This window comes from Bactrocera oleae, chromosome 4 (genome assembly GCF_042242935.1).
Source record: "Bactrocera oleae isolate idBacOlea1 chromosome 4, idBacOlea1, whole genome shotgun sequence".
NCBI classification, from domain to species: Eukaryota; Metazoa; Arthropoda; class Insecta; order Diptera; family Tephritidae; genus Bactrocera; species Bactrocera oleae.
The window spans coordinates 5,583,254-5,600,660 of record NC_091538.1 but is presented as its reverse complement, the minus strand read 5'-3'; the positions used below and the strand labels follow the sequence as shown (position 1 = coordinate 5,600,660).

The following is a 17,407-nucleotide window of genomic DNA, read 5'->3' as shown; positions in this document are numbered from 1 at the left end:
TTTCAACTAAGAATATATTAATATTACTTTCAATTTATAAGTATGCTGGAAGAAATTACTCAGCCAGTATATGCTTCTACAATTCAAAATACATATCTTAGTATGCTTGTAATTATTTTAACATATTTTTTCTGAGTCTGCTGTACTTCTATTTGGAGTTATATTACTCATTAAATTATGCAGCCTGCTTTAATATTATAAATTCTTACTTAGTTATAGAAAAGATGCTTTGCTTTGTAATAACAGCGCGCTGCCTCTTCAAATCGGCAAAGATTTTATGGCTCTTTAAATTGCAATAATGCCTTCAACTCATTTTACTACTCACTGCTGCTTGCCAACTTCAGGTGGTACGTTGTTGTTGTTGACCAAGGCATTTTCATTATTTTTTATTAACAATATAGAACCGATATGCCGATAGTAATTCTTTGTAGTTATGCCGCCGCACAGTGATTGAATTGTGTACTCGCTATATAACAGCAACACAAACACAAACAAAAAAAAAATGGCAATGAAATTTTTTCAAGCGCAAGCACGCTATAAACACATGTATGCATGTGTGTATATGAGCATAGAACAAAGAAAATTTGCATAAATATGTATATATGTATGTTTATTAATATGTGTGTGTATGTGTGCCGCTGAATGAATCAGCCAAAAGATCAAACGATCGCAAAACGCAAAACGCAAAACGATTGATGAAGTATTGAGTGCTGACTGCCATGTCGCCCAAAGCAATTTGCGCCGCGCACACCGCGCGCCACATTTAACCACAAAACGCAGAAAAAGCAACAAATTTCAAAATAAAAAAATAATATACCACTACACCAATACAACTATAAATAACCAAGTGCAATACAAGTATGCCTTGCCCATTTACCATACCACAGCACAAAAGACTTAAGCAACGAACTTGCTGCCAGAGCTGTTGCGCTGCAGCGGCATTTAGACATTACAGCCTTTTAAACTATTGCGCTGCCTGATAGTAATCGAACTGAGGCAGGTCAGCACGTAGATTTCTGCTGCGATTAGCATGTGCAGACAACCAGCGGAACGCCTGCACCGCCGCCTTTGCTCGTAAGCTAGACAAGCTGGCGGTGTTGCTGGCTTGCTGGCTCGCTATATGCAAAGCTTGGTCACAGTGCGCAGTCGGTGGGTGTTGCGCTGTCTGCCTTGCAGCCGCAATTGATGCTGCGTGCATCAGTTAGTCGGTCAGTTAGCTTATACGTATGTCTAAATCAAGCGCAAGCCCTTAAGCGCGCAGGACAGGATGACTTTTCAGTAGAGTACGACTTTTTTACTTCGACAAAATTGCGGAGCTTAACATTTGAATGTATTGGTGCACTGAGCAGTCATTGTCATACTAGATTACTCGCATTCCACATACTTAATATTTTTGCAACTAAAATGCATTTTAGTCCTTTTAATTTGTACAAGAAATTGTGCATAGATTTCTGTCCGAGACAAGGCTGTAAATTCTGAAGAAATTATTCAGTTGGATATGACATGCAAACTGGCCGCATAAAATCAAGTGCTTAAATGAAAAACTGTTATATTTTCAAGTTATCTACCCGAAATTTGTTATAAATTATTATGCAAACCAATTTTAGTCGAATTTCTCTCTTTCAAATTCAATTAGATGACCAATGCTACGAAGCGAGTACAGTTTTGGGTAGTTACAGGCAGCTGCAAGGTATAAGCTTTTAAATACCGTTGGTATGGTCGCTATAGGAAAATAATGTATAGTATACTATTTGTTCATCGATAAATGAAGTTCTATTAGGTATATCTATTAGTTTCATATTTTTCTATTATAACCTTCTTCTTGATCGCTAGATAGCGCCATCCATATTTCTCTCATATATTTACACTCTCTCCACCCTTCCGCAATAATAATGAATTCGCCTGCCATATACAATAGCTTCTTGAATCATTAACTATAACCGCGCTTATTTAGTGCCTACCGCCTTACTAACTTATGTCCCGGCCGACTGCCTGCGCAACTTGTCGCCACTTGGCCACAAAGCGCTAACCAAATCGCGGCTGTCTGCCTCAATTTGTTTGAAAAATATTTATTCGCCTTAATAGACATCAACACGTTCGTAAAAGATACTCTTATTTGCCACATTCCTTGCTCCACTTTTAAGATAGTTGCCTTCATGTTGTGCTTGTTGTTGTTGTTATTATTGTAGTTTAAGGCTCCCGCACCGTGAGCCAGTAAGTGTAACGCCCATTGATTTCAGCACAACGACGCGCCCCAAAACACTTTTTTGTTTTGCACAAAAGTCGATATACCTACACACATGCATACAAGCAAAATGTGTGACACACAAACGTTGTTGCAGAATTTGTTGGCAATCATTTTGTGGCAGCAAAAGGTAGAAACATTCTTTAAATGATTCAAATGAACACTGGCGCAGCATGTAGCTTTTGCGCAGGCGCGTCAGTTTCAGTTGCCGTGGGCAGCCCCAGCGGCGTTGTTGTTGTCGCTACGCGAAGAATACATCAGCGCGCTTATATATACATATATATATATATACTTAAGTTTGTTGTCTGTTTGTCGGAATATGTGTTGCAAGTCGCACGCGTACGTGTTGCCGCCGATCGTGGGATATAATTTTTTGTTGCTGCCGCACATTTAAAGCGGCATAACTGCAAGCATATAAAAAAATATATATATTTATATTTATAGACATACATATATAGCTGCGTGAACTTGCTGCCACATGCGGCATCACAGGTGATAACTAAAGGCTCTGATGCTAATGTGATTACAGCCTTTAAGTTTATAAACATCGGTTGTGCGCAGCAACAACTTGACTGCAGCGCCTGTGCGCGCATCCGTGCTCAAGCCGAAGCCTACACATTGATATATATTTCGCACGGAACTGCGCAGAGTGCGCAACTGCAGGAGTCAATTTGTGAGTAACGTTCTATTGTTGTTGCTTTAACTTTTTTTGTAGTTGTTGTTATTTTTAATTTTTTTTTGTTGCTCTGTCTCACTGCACTGCGTCTGCGTTGCGTATCTGATTTTTGTTTCATTTCATAATTATTTTTGGTTCGGCCCAGCTGTCCGCCAAGCGGTGAAGATCAAGCGGATATATTGGCCACTTCGCGTACATCCTTTGTTGTCCTCAAACTCTCTGACCAAATATGTGTATGTGTGTGTGTCTCTGCCAATTCAGCTTTTCTTATGCTAGTTTATTTTTTATTTTTTGTTGTATTCTCCTTTGCTTGGAATCCCCGCACGCGAAATGGTGTCGAAATGTTTAATTGATGACCAAAATTTATTGCTGCCTCGAATGTGTTTGTTCAAAATTGCTGTATAAGCGATGTTTATACGGAAGTTCGTAGTTAAGGCATAAAGCAAATTATTATAATTATTTCGTTTCGATATTACTTTCAGCTCAGAGACCTAGAGTGCAGTAGGTTTTCTTGCAAAAATGTTGTTGTTGAAATGTTAAATTTTGGCACTCAGACATTTTTGTACTAAAATTCTAAACGTGTTTTGAAAGGAAACACACATATACACAGTAGTCTGTTTGAAGACAGAGTTGAGCTCATTTCAATCTGCTTTATGGTAGCGACCTCTACAAATATTTTTAAAATTGTTAGTGATTGACAGAATGTACGAATTTTCTTAGTATTTCTTATAAATTAATAAACTGAAGGTCCGCAGCTTCTGATATAATCCAATAATTTATCATACTTACTAGAAACACCTCAGTATCGACTGAGTGAAACTTGAACTCAAAGTTTTTTCGTGACTCAAGCCGAAATCTGACCTCAACAAATATCAGCGTGCAGTTTTTAGAAAGAGAATGCTTTAATGAGCGCTTTAGATACATTATGCGAACTCGGTGTCTAATCAATTACCCTTGACACTGCCTTCTAATCCTACTGCAACAGGAAACCCACTTATAGAAAATATAACAAAAGCGCTAACTCAAATTTCTCATTTTCTGACCATGAAAGACACTTCTGAGATAAATTTTGGGGTCAATAACAATGAAAGATCGCTCAGAAATATGTGTCATTCTCTTTCAGTTTTTTTTTCAGTTTTCTCCGTTGGTCGTTGAAACCATCATCCCTATTGGGGAAAAACCGACGCAGTCGCTTTTCACAAGTTTTTCTTGAGATAAAATTTCAAGTAGTCAAATTATTCGCCATAGACGGGAACAGGTCTTCGGGAACACTTATTTCAAATTCCGGAATATAAGATAGCTGCATGAGAACTTTCCAACTGAACTCCCGCAATTTCTGGCTAGCCTCTACCGATATGTGTGGCCAGGCAATGTCCTGATGGAACAGAATTCCTCTTTTATTGGCAAAAGCTGGCCGCTTCAGAGCGATAACTTCCTTCAGATGGTCCAATTTTTTATAGTGTGGTACAGATCCAAATTAAAAGCTTGGCCGGGGAAAAACGCAAAGTAGATAATTCCCTATAAATCACACCAAACATATAGCAAAATCTTTTTGAACGTCAATCTTGGCTTGGCTGCGTCAGAGCACATACAAGCATTTAAATATTTTACGTTCTCTGTTCATGTTGTAGTTGTTGTAGCGACAGAAAACATCCCTGAAGTAACCTGGACTCCATTCCGGTTACGTAGACCCGACTGTTATGGGCACGGACCATCGTTTGCGTCCGCCTACCGCGATTCGACCACGACCATTTTCAGTAGATCTCGCTGAAGCTACAGAAATGGATCGATTTTGTTGGGTTGCAGCAACAAGTGGCAGATGAAAAATTGTGATATACCTACCAAAAATTAACAACAAGGTATAGCAGCAGACTTTACCTTTAAACTCACAACATGCAGTTTTGAAAAACAACTTTTACAAAATATTCCTTGGCAGCAAAACTGAGACCTACAGTGGCCTCCAAAGGTTTGCACTATCACATGTTTGAATGCCTTCGGTCCTGCAGTAGTACATCCAATGACCCATAGATGTCGTCATAGTGTAGAAATTTTACATTTGTCTAATATTTGACCAGTAGATGTCGCACTAATACTTTTGATTGGCAACACTATTGGCTCGGAGCTGTCCAATTCAGCGGTTTAAATAGTTTTTGAAATATGTGTTTCCGCATATTAAATATTTAATTTAAATAATACGCATAGTAAACTTAATTAAGTTTAAGTGTAATTTTTAAGCTAACAGTGTTGCCAACTTTTGCATATTCATAAGAATATAGAAACTATGGTTCAAATAGTGTGTTGGGTGCGTGGTCGGTACACAGACGTATCTCGAACATCCGAAAGCGTGCATCCGTCTACGAAGTCTCACTAATGCGTTAGAAGTTTAGTAATATTACAGCAACAACAATCCTAAGCGATAAACAAGTTGCGAGAATATCAGAGGTTCCAGTAAGTGTACTAAGCCGAAATTTTTAAAGCGAAAAAGCGGTTCCTTGAGCAAATATTATCAAACCCTAGTATTTCTTCGTCAATTTACATTCTTTATTTTAAAATAACAGTTCCATTACCTCATTTCTTGACAATCAATTCACCATTTACTTACTTTTTGCTTTATTTTTTTTTTAAGTGTAAGCAGTGTGTATGAGTTAAAGGTTAGATAATCGTGAGCGCTCTGAAGTAATGCAAATACGCGTTTAAGCAAAATTAAAAGTATTGTTAAGAAATTTTCTTAGCCACCTCGCTAGTTACAGTCTTTTCGTTTCTACTCCACATCGATACCTTCGCCGTTCACTTGAATCGTAATAGACACATCGAGTGGCGGCGTCGACTCACGACTACGCGCTGGACTGCCAGCATGGCTAGTCACCGGAGAACGATATGGCAGCTCATGCAACTGTATGGCCGTTTCGCTGCTGCGTCTTAACGAACGGCGACGCGCATTTGACGTGACATACTCCTGCTCAGCGTGTGGCAGCGCAAAATTGTCCACTTGCTGTTGGCGCTGGCGCGATTGCGCATACACAGCATCGGTTAGGTCCACAATCGTAGCATTTGGGTGCAACTTAGCAACTGCATCTGGCCTACCGCACGCTGCTGCTTCCTCGCCGTCACCATAACCGCATTCTAGTTCGCTCTGCAATTGCATGGCTTGCTGACGCGCATAAAAGCTGCTCGAGTAACGGCCATCGGCGGAGCGTGAACGACGCTTCTTAACCGCCTCCGCGCAGACCGTCAAAAGATTCTGAAAATATTTCAATATTTTCATAAAATTAAATTCATAATACTTAAGCTCAAGCGCAAACCTCATTCATGCCGTCGCGCGTCACACCGCGACGCAAGCGTCGCAGCCCATGCTGTTCGTCCAGTTTGTTAGTCATCGCGGACATCCAATCCTTTGCATTCGCCAGCGACAGCGAAGACTGTGAACGCTCCGGCAAACGTGTGGGAAATAAGGACTCGTGTGTGCCGGTGACAGCGCCAGCTTCAAGCACGAAAATGCGCGGAAAGTCAATGACAAAATCACGGCTGCGCATCAGTTCATCAAGCGTCCCGTTGCGTTGTGCGCCGGCTGGCACTGTAGCGCTGGGATTTCCGTTAACTGCTGCAGCACCTACAGCATTTGTGGCAGCCGCCGGTGGGCGATCGGGTTCATACTCCAGAATGCTTTCCTCGCTGCCAAGAAACTGATGGAATATAGAAGCATGTACATACATAATCGGTCAAGGCGTATACATAAGTTCTAAGAGATAAGCGCCATGAAATTGTGGCTGTGTTGGCATGATATGTGTTAACTGTTATATGGAATGGCAATCGATTTACCGTAAGCGTAGCTTTACTTTGGTTTTTCAAGCATTTTCCTTTATGATAATTTATTTGGTGAAAAGTTGAGGCACATCTAGTAGCTGTATTGCAAAACTATATTTCAAAAACTGGTTTTTCAAAATTTTATGTATATGTAAATGAGTATCAATGCAATTTTTGATTAATAATTTACATCGAACTCTCATTTTTGCAAACTTTAAAAGCGTTCTAGACACTAGCACTGTGAAAACACCCAGCAAAAGTCCGCAGCAAGCATTTTCAAGCGTTCTCAAGCATAGTAGAAGTAATAAAAGTTGGGCAGCGTTTTTAGAATTCTCCTTCATATTTTCGTTTATTTCATAAATTTTAGCGATTTTTATTAACTATTTTCCGTAACTTTCAAATAGCGCACTTAACTAACTGAAGTTACTACATATACATATAATTCGGTATGTATGTATGTATGTATATAGTATGTATGCATGTATATACAAAATTGCTTTTAGTTATAGGTGTTTTTTACAAATTGATAAACTCCTTCGAAATTCGAGATTTTTTTTTCATTTGGCAAAATATATTAATATTGAATATTTCAACAATTTTTAATTTAATATATTAATTATAGCGTTTGAAGCGGAGAAATAAAGTAAAAAAAAAACCAGGTTGAAAGGTGAAAAATAAATCTAAACAAAAGGATATGTATGTATTTATGTATATTTAAATTGAAGTTTTATACATTTTGTATATATAATATGTAATTTTAAAGGCTTTCAAGGTATACTCACTTAATATATTGTAGATATATGTATTTAAGTTACTAATTAATTTTTAAGCTACACTTTAAGCTAAACACTTAAAATTTTGTTAAGTTTTATTTATTCTTTTTTTATTTGTTATTATTAAATTTTTTTATTAAAAAACAATTGAAATCCAAAGCAATTTGGGGTATATATTAAATTTGTTTGACCAAAAATTATAAAAAATTAAATTAATTTAAAATTAAAAGAATTGCAATATTTAAAAAAAAATTAAATTAAATTAGGATAAAATTAAATAAAACAAAAAATATTTAATTTAATTTAAACAAGTAAAATTAAATAAAATATTTTAAAAAAATTAATAAATTAAAAAAAAATTACTAAATTTAATTAAAAAAATTATCTAAAATAAAAATAAAAAAATTAAAAAAAAAACATTTGATTACATTAAACAAAATTAAATGCAATTGAAAAAAAAATAATTTTTTGTTAAAAAATAATGAAAATTTTTTCACTTGATACACAATATTTTTAATTTAATTTAGTTTTTTTTTTTTGATTATTAATTTTTTATTTGATAAAAAGAATTTTCATTATTTTTTATCAAAAAATTATTTGTTTTTTCGAGTCTATATTTTACATAAAAACAATACAATATTCAATACTTTTAAAAAAAAATACTCTTTTTTCAGTTAATATTTGATATTAAAATTAAATTAAACTGAAAAATTAATTAATAAAATGTAATTACATTAAAAAAAAATTAAATTAAATTAAAAATTAAAAAAAATTTATCTGAAATAAAAAAATAATAAAATTAAAATAAATTTAATTATAATAGAAAAAATTTAATAAAATTTAAATAATTATACAATTTTGGTTTTAGACGAACGTAGAGAAACATGCACTCAATATAATTTCCACGGCATTTTGAATATTAAAAGATACAAGCCTGAAAAACCAAATATTTATACATTTCATAACGAATTTTAACAAAAAAATTATGAAATTTACAAAAAAAAACATATTGTAAAACAATTTATTTGAAGCAATAAAATTATAATTCGGCATATTATATGAGAATATGACGAATAAAATTTCGTAGCATACACATAGGGGCTATTATGACTACAAGTATTATAGGAAATGTGAGTGCTATTTAATATATGTATGAAAAGGTAAATAATTCACGCATTTGTTAAATTTTGATGCTTTATTTTTAAATGTAAGACTCTTCCACATGTTTTATGGAAAAATTGCAAAAAAAAAAATTCATAAAAAAAATTATTAAACTAAAACTATTAAAATTATAAAATTATTATTATACTTATTAAAATAAAATTATTGAAAACGTTATAAAAGAATCTTTAAAGAATGTAAATAATATAATTAAAGAAATACTTTCGATTAATCTGCTTTTATACGCTTTTGATGTAATGTGAACCAAATTGACAATTGACAAAATTGGAATTGTTTTATTGATTAATAGCTGCTATAAAATCACAGCATACCCTTAGGGGCCAATAAGAGTACGTTCAATATACATTTATAAACAGAAAGACATTTCGCACTTATTAAGTTTTATTAAATTATAGCTATTTCGATTAGCTTCGCGATATGATAAAGATACGGGGGTCTTGAAGTAGGCAACTACATAATTCCATAATAAGTTTCTTTGTTGAGGAATGAGTATCATTGAGCAAATTTTTTAATTAAAAAAAAAGTAAAAAAGATTTCTTAGCTACACAATAGCATACTTCCATAATGTTGCAAGTAAGCTATTACGAAAATAAAATTACAACATTCAAACAAACCAAAACACATATGTACAAGTATATAACATGAACAACAAATTTAAAGAGTAAATATTATAATTTTTTATTAAATAAAATAAAAAGTGCTGTTTTCGGTTTTATGAAAATTATTTGTTTATATTTAATCAATCAAATATTTTGTAAACTACGCTTACACTACTACATAAATTTCTTTGTATGTATGTATATTTGAAGAAAAAAATTTCAGAACTGCATTTTATTGTTTTGCGCATACTTTTTTCTCTGACTTAATTTCTACGTTTTAACTGCATGTTAAGTAACACATATCTGCTGTTCTATATTTTATTTAGATATCATACCATATACTCGCGTAATGTATATATTGTATATATATGTATATATTTTCATTAATATTTAATTATTAAATGACTAGTCAATAGTCACCACGACTTTAGCGTTGTGTGTATCGGAACACCTGATTGCTCATATATTTAAGACTAAGAATTAACCGTTATTTATTAAACACTAAAATAATTAAATAACTATTTTTAGTATTTTTTAAGTGTGTATGTAGTATGTGTGTGTATTTTTTTTTTAATTTTTTATGTGGGTTGGATTTTTTAGAATTTTTTTGTACAAAATTTTAATTTTTGAAAAATTAAGAAAAAATGATTGCTAAAAAATATTTTTTCCCTAAAAATATGTTAAGCCTCCACAGCAAAAAAGAACCGACATAAAAGCAGAAAATATTATTTTTTTATCTGGTTTATAAAACATATTCTATCTTCACAAAAAGAAAACGAGAAATAGCATAAAATTACAATTGTTTCATTTGCGAATTTTTTTTTTTTTTGTAAAACTCTAAAAACTTTTTTTTGTTTAAAAAAATACAGCAGGCCTTCACAACAAAGAATACGAAATAAATTTGCTGCATTTTTATTTAATTTTTCAAAAAAAAAATTAATTTTATGCTTTTATTTCGGTTTTTTTTCACTGTCAGCTTAACATATTTTTATGATTAAAAAAAAAAACTTTAAAGAATTTTTAGAAAAAAATTTTAGAATATTTTTATAATTTTACAGAAAAAAAATCTTTACAAAATTATAATAAAATAACGTAAGCCAAACCTTCTTGTTCACTGGATTTTCACAAAAAAATTTCCGCGATAAAGTTTGCATAGAAAAAAATATTGTTCTTCAACCTGCAAATGTCTACACACATACACATATGTATATACATATATATATATGTATATATGTATGTATATATATTTTACATATAATCATTAATCGTAATCGTTAAGTCTTAAAAAGTCTCAAAATGTTTTTCTCGCTTATACACTTAAAAATTACTTGCGTTCCCTACAAACTACTCACCCTATCATACAGACGATATCGTTTAGCGCTTAGCATAGTAAAGACAACACAAAAATACAAACAAAACTAAAGCTTAAAAATAATTGGAAAAAAAATTCACAAAAATAAATTTTTCTTTTGCACAAAAATAGCAAAAATTATTTACAGTATGTATACTTATAGTGATGTGAGTAGCATAAGTGCATGTATGTGTTTAGGCATGTGTGTGTATGTGTTTTGATGAGTTGCATTGCAGCGTGGCGCCTAAGAAATTGCGAATGCACCAATTTTTCGCATTCACACGACTGTGCCGCGCTGCTATTTGGCGTTTAGTGTTGTAATTGTTGTTATTGTTGCAGTACGCTTAAACGTCGGTCACTTGGTGACTGGCGGTGGATACTTGCAACACCAAAGGCGCCGAGTTGCGGCGCATAATGTGTGTGCTGGCCGTGTTGTTGTTGTTGTTGCTGTTGTTGGCCGCGCCACTAGTATGCGCATAAGCGCAGCTGTGCTGACAGCAGTTGCTGTTGTTGTTGCCACCGCTGCTGCTGATGCTGCGCTGTTGACAACACGAGCTATCACTTGGCGTGTTGTTGCAACAATTGCAATGACTATGATTACCACTACTACCACTACCACTACTACTACTACCGCAACTACTAATGCTGCTGCTAGCACAATTACAGTTATGTGCGTGTGCTTGCGCATGCGTCACTGCGCTTGCTGGCAACTGTGTCTGCGTTGCATCAGCCGCACTCGCCGGTGTTGGTTGTGAATGCGATTGATGTGGTTGTTGTTGTTGATGTTGTGTTTGTGATGTCTGCTGTGCTGCGGAAAATGGCGGCGCTAGCGCAACTACAATGACCTCCACATCATTGTCACCGCCCATTGTTTGTACGGGTCGCGGCACGTGTTGTGGACTCGGTGTCGTGTGTATTTGATCACCCACCACAAAACCGTAGAATTTCAGCACGTCCAGCTTGCACATGGGACAGGTGCGGTGCTCAATTAGCCATGGATCGATGCAGTTCTTGTGAAATTCATGCCTGAGTGGAAGATAAGTGCGGTGTTGCGGTGTAAATATTAGAAAATTCTCAAAGCGCATTCTCGCATTGCATTTCTATAAAGATTTCTACTACTCACTTGCAGGGTAATACGCGTATGCAGTCGGATGGTTTGTAGGCCTCAATGCAGATGGCGCAACAATCGCTGTCCATATCCTTGTCATCGCTGCTCTTGCCCGTCTTTGTGGGTATTTTCATGATGGCCTTCTTGGTCACCGAACACAGTTGGCGCTGTGAGGAAGAGGAGAAGACGGAAAGTTAATATCTGATACTATAAAAAAATTATCGAAAATATAGCCCTCCTTTATTATTAATTTTTGTACAGAAAATTTGCGACAGTTCAAAAATTCTCAATTAGGTTTGACATCGCCGTGCATTTTTTTCTATGTTACAGGCTTATTATGGTTTCTAAATAGCCGAAATCGGGTCATAACCACGCCTACTTTTCACATAACTTCTTATCTGGCCTTAAAAATATGAGTAAAGAAATGAAAAATATATTGTAATGTAACTAGCCAACAAGTATACCCCTAATATGTAAAAGAATTCTTCAAAATCAGGCCAAAAAGTAGGTTAAAAAATGGATCGTGATTTTCCCCAACCCTAAAATACCACAAGCGCTGATTTCCGTACATCATATGCCCATAAAAAAACCCTACCTAAAAGCCTTAGACCCAATTAGTTAAGTGGGTTTTTCTATTATATAATGAAAATTTGTGGCAAAAATATATGAAATCGCTCTATATCTGCTCCTAGTCCTAATATATCAAAAACGTTTATTTCCGCCACTCCGATACATATCGTTTAATTTGTGAGATATCTAACAGAAATTAGATGAGAATTTCAGCGAATATCTACAGAACTAATTAGGTTAGAATTATATTAAATATTTGGAGCAAATATATATGAAATCGATCCATATCTTAATATAGCTTTCGTACACCCAATATACCAAATTGATGTTCATACTTCTGATATAGGTATGTATATCGATCAATATTGCACATTATTTTGCTACAATTAAGCGAGAGCGTTAGCTTTTAATATAATATTAATAATTCTGTTTGAAAATGAACAGTTTGATGTATATAAATATACCGTGTTAACTTGGTAGCAAAAAAGAGAAAATCGTTCTAAAACTGCGCTCAACATAACTATCGATACTTATCGACTGCTTATGCGGGAGTATTTAATCTTTAATCTTCGACACCGCTCGCTGTTAGTGCTTTATTACTTGTTTCTTATCATTTTCATTGCTCATTTTTAATATGAATTTAATATAATTAAAAAGCCAACTTTGCGCCCTTACCGATTGCTGATCCTTAGTCTGCAAATATCTAAAGCGTTGTATGTAGTAGAACAGCAACCACACCAGCGATATCACCATTAGCACGATGAAGGAAACGGACACGAACAGCACAGATGTTCTACGAATATGTAAGAGAGTAGAGCGTAATAAAATAATCGATTTTTTTTAAGTAAAAATATTTTAAAAATAATTTTACAATATTAAAGAATATTTATTTAAAGGAAATTGAGAGAGAGATAGAGAGATAAAAAAATAGAAAGGTAACATATTTACAGTTATTCAAACGAAAAAATTAAACGAAGTATATATCGTTAGTATAAAATAATAATCGAGCGACAAAGAATACTTATGTTTAAAATATATAATATAGTTTTAAGTATTTATATATATTTAGATACATTAATATATATTTAGTATATTTTCATTTTCAAAATATAAATAACATTCAAAGCTTAAAACTGTGTTTATATGTAAACTAAAGTCATAAATCATATATTTTACAATAAAATAAATACTTGAGTATTTTAATATTTAAGATTATGGTTTTTGTTATATATATGTTATAATTAAAATTTGTAGGTGTGGTTGATTGAACTGAACAAATAATTTAATTTTTTTAAATTGCTCATAACTGTTAAACCAATAAATATATAAAATTGAAAAATATGAACTTTTTTAAGTTTAGATTGTTAAACAGAAAATTTGTAAGTCTCCACATGTATGTGAGCACATATCTATAGTAATTTTTAATGAAAATTCAACTTGGAATTTTTTTTTAAATTTTATTCAAAATATATGGCAACGATTACACCAAAATGCTTGTTAACATATCCACAACAAATTTTAAGTCACTAAGAAAATGTGCTTGCTAATATTTATCTTTTGTCTTTTTTTAAATTTTTACCTAATTTCTATAATAATCCTAATGTTTTTAAAAATTTATATTTTTTATTTTTTGTATTTAAATTTTTTTATTATATTTTTTTCAAGTATTTAAATTTTTTCTTTCTTTTTTGCAATTAATTGTTTGTTATTATTTTCTAATTATTATGTTTTAGTTTTATTTTTCATATTTTTTTTGTTAAATTAGATTTATTTATTTTACTTTATAAAAAAAAAACAAAATGCTGACCTAATTTCTATATTAATCCAATTTTTTAATATATATAAATATTTTTTTTTAACTTATTTTTTTAATTTAATTTTATTTTTTATATTATTTAGTGTACACTTTTTTAAAATTGCTTTTGATTAATTCTAAAAATTTAATTTTTTGTATTTTTGTTATTGTTATTCTTCATTTATTTTTTTTCTAAATTTTCATTTAGTTATTTTTTTATAAAAAAACAAAATGCTGACATAATTTCTATATTAATCCCATTTTTTTAATATATTTAAATTTGTTCTAATTTTTTTTTTATTTAATTTTTTTTTCTTATATTTTAATTTTTTTTTAATCTCTTTTTAATTTTTTTATCTTTTAAATTTAATTTTTCTTTACTTTTTTTATCAATTGAATTTAGATTTATTTTTATTAATTTTTTTAAAATGTATCGATTTATTTGTTTAGATATATATTTTCTTATTTTTTTTTTAACATTTAAATTTCTTTTATGTAAATTTTTAAATTATTTTTTAAGTTTTATTATCTTTTGTATAAAATTTTTTTCTTCATTTTTTTTTTTAAATATTATTTTTGATTTTTTAATTTATCTATTTTTTTTTTATATCTGTTTATTTGTTTTTTTACACAATACTGATTTTAATTTTGCTCAAACAATGCATGAACTCGGATATGTTGTAGAACTGTATAATCGCATCGCACTACTACATAACTAATACGTTGTTTTTGTATTTACGAGTATGTATGTACTTGTATGTAAATTTGTAAACTTTTTGCAACTCAACAAACGTGAACAATACTACGCACTTACTTTTTTATGATCTACAACATATCCGAATTTCATCCAAAATGTAGTCGGCTACCCTGTACGATTTTCTTGTAGTATCTAAAAATAGCGTAAGGAAAATTCAAATATATACATACAGTTAAATGTTATATTTTTGTAATTTATTAGATGCATAGTGTTCAATTAGAATTAGAGATAGAAGTTCTAAAATCCACGAATTAATGTTATACTTAAAATTAGTTACTTTTCAAGCTCTTTTAGATAAATGACTATCGGTATAACGGTTTAAAAAATCAAAAATTAATGACATATGTATGAGTATATAAGAAGTCCGTCATAACTTTTTTAAGATAAGATAAACTTCGGAGTAAGATAAACTTGGAGTAAGATAAACTTCAAAAACGAGTAGCAGAAAATTTACTCTCTTGAGAGAACTCGTTCCTAGACTCAGAAAAAAATATTTTTCGTTATATATTTTACCAAGTTATAGGGCTTTTTTGTGTGATATTTATACAACCTTCTAAGAAAAGGTTAAAAAAAAAACACATCCGACGAGTAACTAGAGGCTTAGTTCCGCAAATTCCATTCTCGAATGTTTTGCCAAACACATTGTAGGTCTAAAATGTCAGTAACGCTTGTGTTTCGAACCTACAACCCACCGCCTGCCAATCAACCACTTAAACCGCTCTACTACAGTGATTAACTCAATTATTATTTTAATTATTGTCATGAAATATATATGTAATTATATTGGAATATAATTTTGTGCACATGTGTCTACATATCACAACTACAACAACAACCCAACAACGAGCTAACAATCGCATACAAGTATGCATATTTATAGTACAACACGGTGTCACTAAGGAGCTTTAATGCAAATTTATCTAAGCAAACAACTTGTAATTGTCTTGTAAAGTTTTACGTGGAAATGTGCAAAGGCATCAAGCACATCTACACATACATAACTACACACATTAAATATGTATGTAGGTAACCGGGCAATTCAGAGTCGTGATTGAACTAATAATTTAGTGGCAGCGCTTGTTTAGTTCAAGAAACTTCCATTTTTGGCGCAATATCATGAAAAAAACAATAAATAATTATAATAAACTTAGACATGCGAAATTTATGCGATAGACTTAGCTACTGTTTTTGTTTTAATTATAATTTTTTATTGTTGCTTGATATGCAACACACATGCCGCAAGGGGTGGGTGGAGCTATGTTTTATTCATTGCCAACGGTAACCTTCCACCGCAATGAGGCGGCAAATATTTCTGACGCACGTGCAGAGTATTTAAAAATGACGGACAACAAAATAAATACAAAAGATAAAACAAGAAAAAACGCTAACTTCGGTTGCACCGAAGCTAGAATACCCCTCACATACACAAAATCTTCCTTACGAGAACTTCATTTTGAGCGGTCAGTTTGTATTGCAGCTATATGCGGATTTCTTCACAGATTGCACCAATGTCTTAGAGAATAATGTGTGCCAAATTTCGTGAAGATATCTCGTTAAATGAAAAAATTTTCCGCACCAGCTCTTGATGCTGAACGTTCAGTTTGTATGGCAGCTGTATGCTGTAGTGGTCCGATCTAAACAATTTGTTCGAAGATTATAGCGCTGCCTTGGATAATACTCTATACCAAATTTCGTGAAGATATCTCGTCAAATGAAAAAGTTTTCCATGCAAGCACTTGATTCCGACCGCTCAGTTTGTATGGCAGCTGTATGCTATAGTAGTCCGATATCAGCCGTTCCGACAAATGAGCATTTTTCTGATGGGGAAAGGATGGGTGCAAATTTTCAGCTCGATATCTCAAAAACTGAGCGAGTAATTAGCGTTTATACAGGCAGACAAACAGACACACTCTCGCACTTGGCTATATCGACTCATCTGATCATATATATGTATATATTGTAAAATAGACACTATACGTTTCATTCTGGGTGTTATAAGCTTCGTGCCAAACTAAATATACCCTCTTTAGGGTATAAAAATATTTTCCAACAACAATGCACAAAAAATAAATGGACAAGCCTAGACCACAGAGAAAAATAGACAATAAAAAACAAAGTCCAACGAGAATTTTGCGCATTCTTCAACTGTTATGCATACAAATGTGTTCAGCGCGCTAAGCGAATGGCTACAACTACGCCGTGGCACGCTCACATGTACATATACACATACACATATCTACATAGAAGTTTTTTGTTTGTGTGTATGTATATGTATATGCGCGACAGGTGTGCCAACACTAAGCTTAATGTCCATAAAAACCTTTACGGGCGCAATTTAGATTTAGTCATGTCTTTTTTCACACAGGCAACATGTATTTATGTATGTGTGTGTGTGCAAAATATGCCTGATCTCCAACCTCTCCTTAATACAAAACGACTCAATATTAAGTCTAAACTTAATCTTTATTATGGAGCAGTAAAAATTCAATTTGTTTATGTTGTATACACGCTGCGACATGGCTCTTATCAACACAGCAACAACAACAA

At 32.6% G+C, this 17,407-nt stretch overlaps 1 protein-coding gene across 3 annotated transcripts in view; it reads right to left on the bottom strand.

Moving 5' to 3' along the window:
- Positions 1–5,440: 5,440 nt before the first annotated feature.
- Positions 5,441–17,407, bottom strand: part of gol (goliath) — a 92,045-nt gene continuing 80,078 nt past the window's right edge. For all 3 annotated transcript variants that reach the window (XM_014246775.3, XM_070107632.1, XM_036374726.2), the window contains 5 exons: positions 12,984–13,101; positions 11,754–11,905; positions 11,560–11,656; positions 6,224–6,604; positions 5,441–6,162 (listed from right to left, as the gene is read on the bottom strand). In XM_014246775.3, coding sequence (XP_014102250.2) covers positions 5,683–6,162; positions 6,224–6,604; positions 11,560–11,656; positions 11,754–11,905; positions 12,984–13,101 — 1,228 coding nt within the window. In that variant the 3' untranslated portion in view covers positions 5,441–5,682. The remainder of the gene's footprint in view (positions 6,163–6,223; positions 6,605–11,559; positions 11,657–11,753; positions 11,906–12,983; positions 13,102–17,407) is intronic.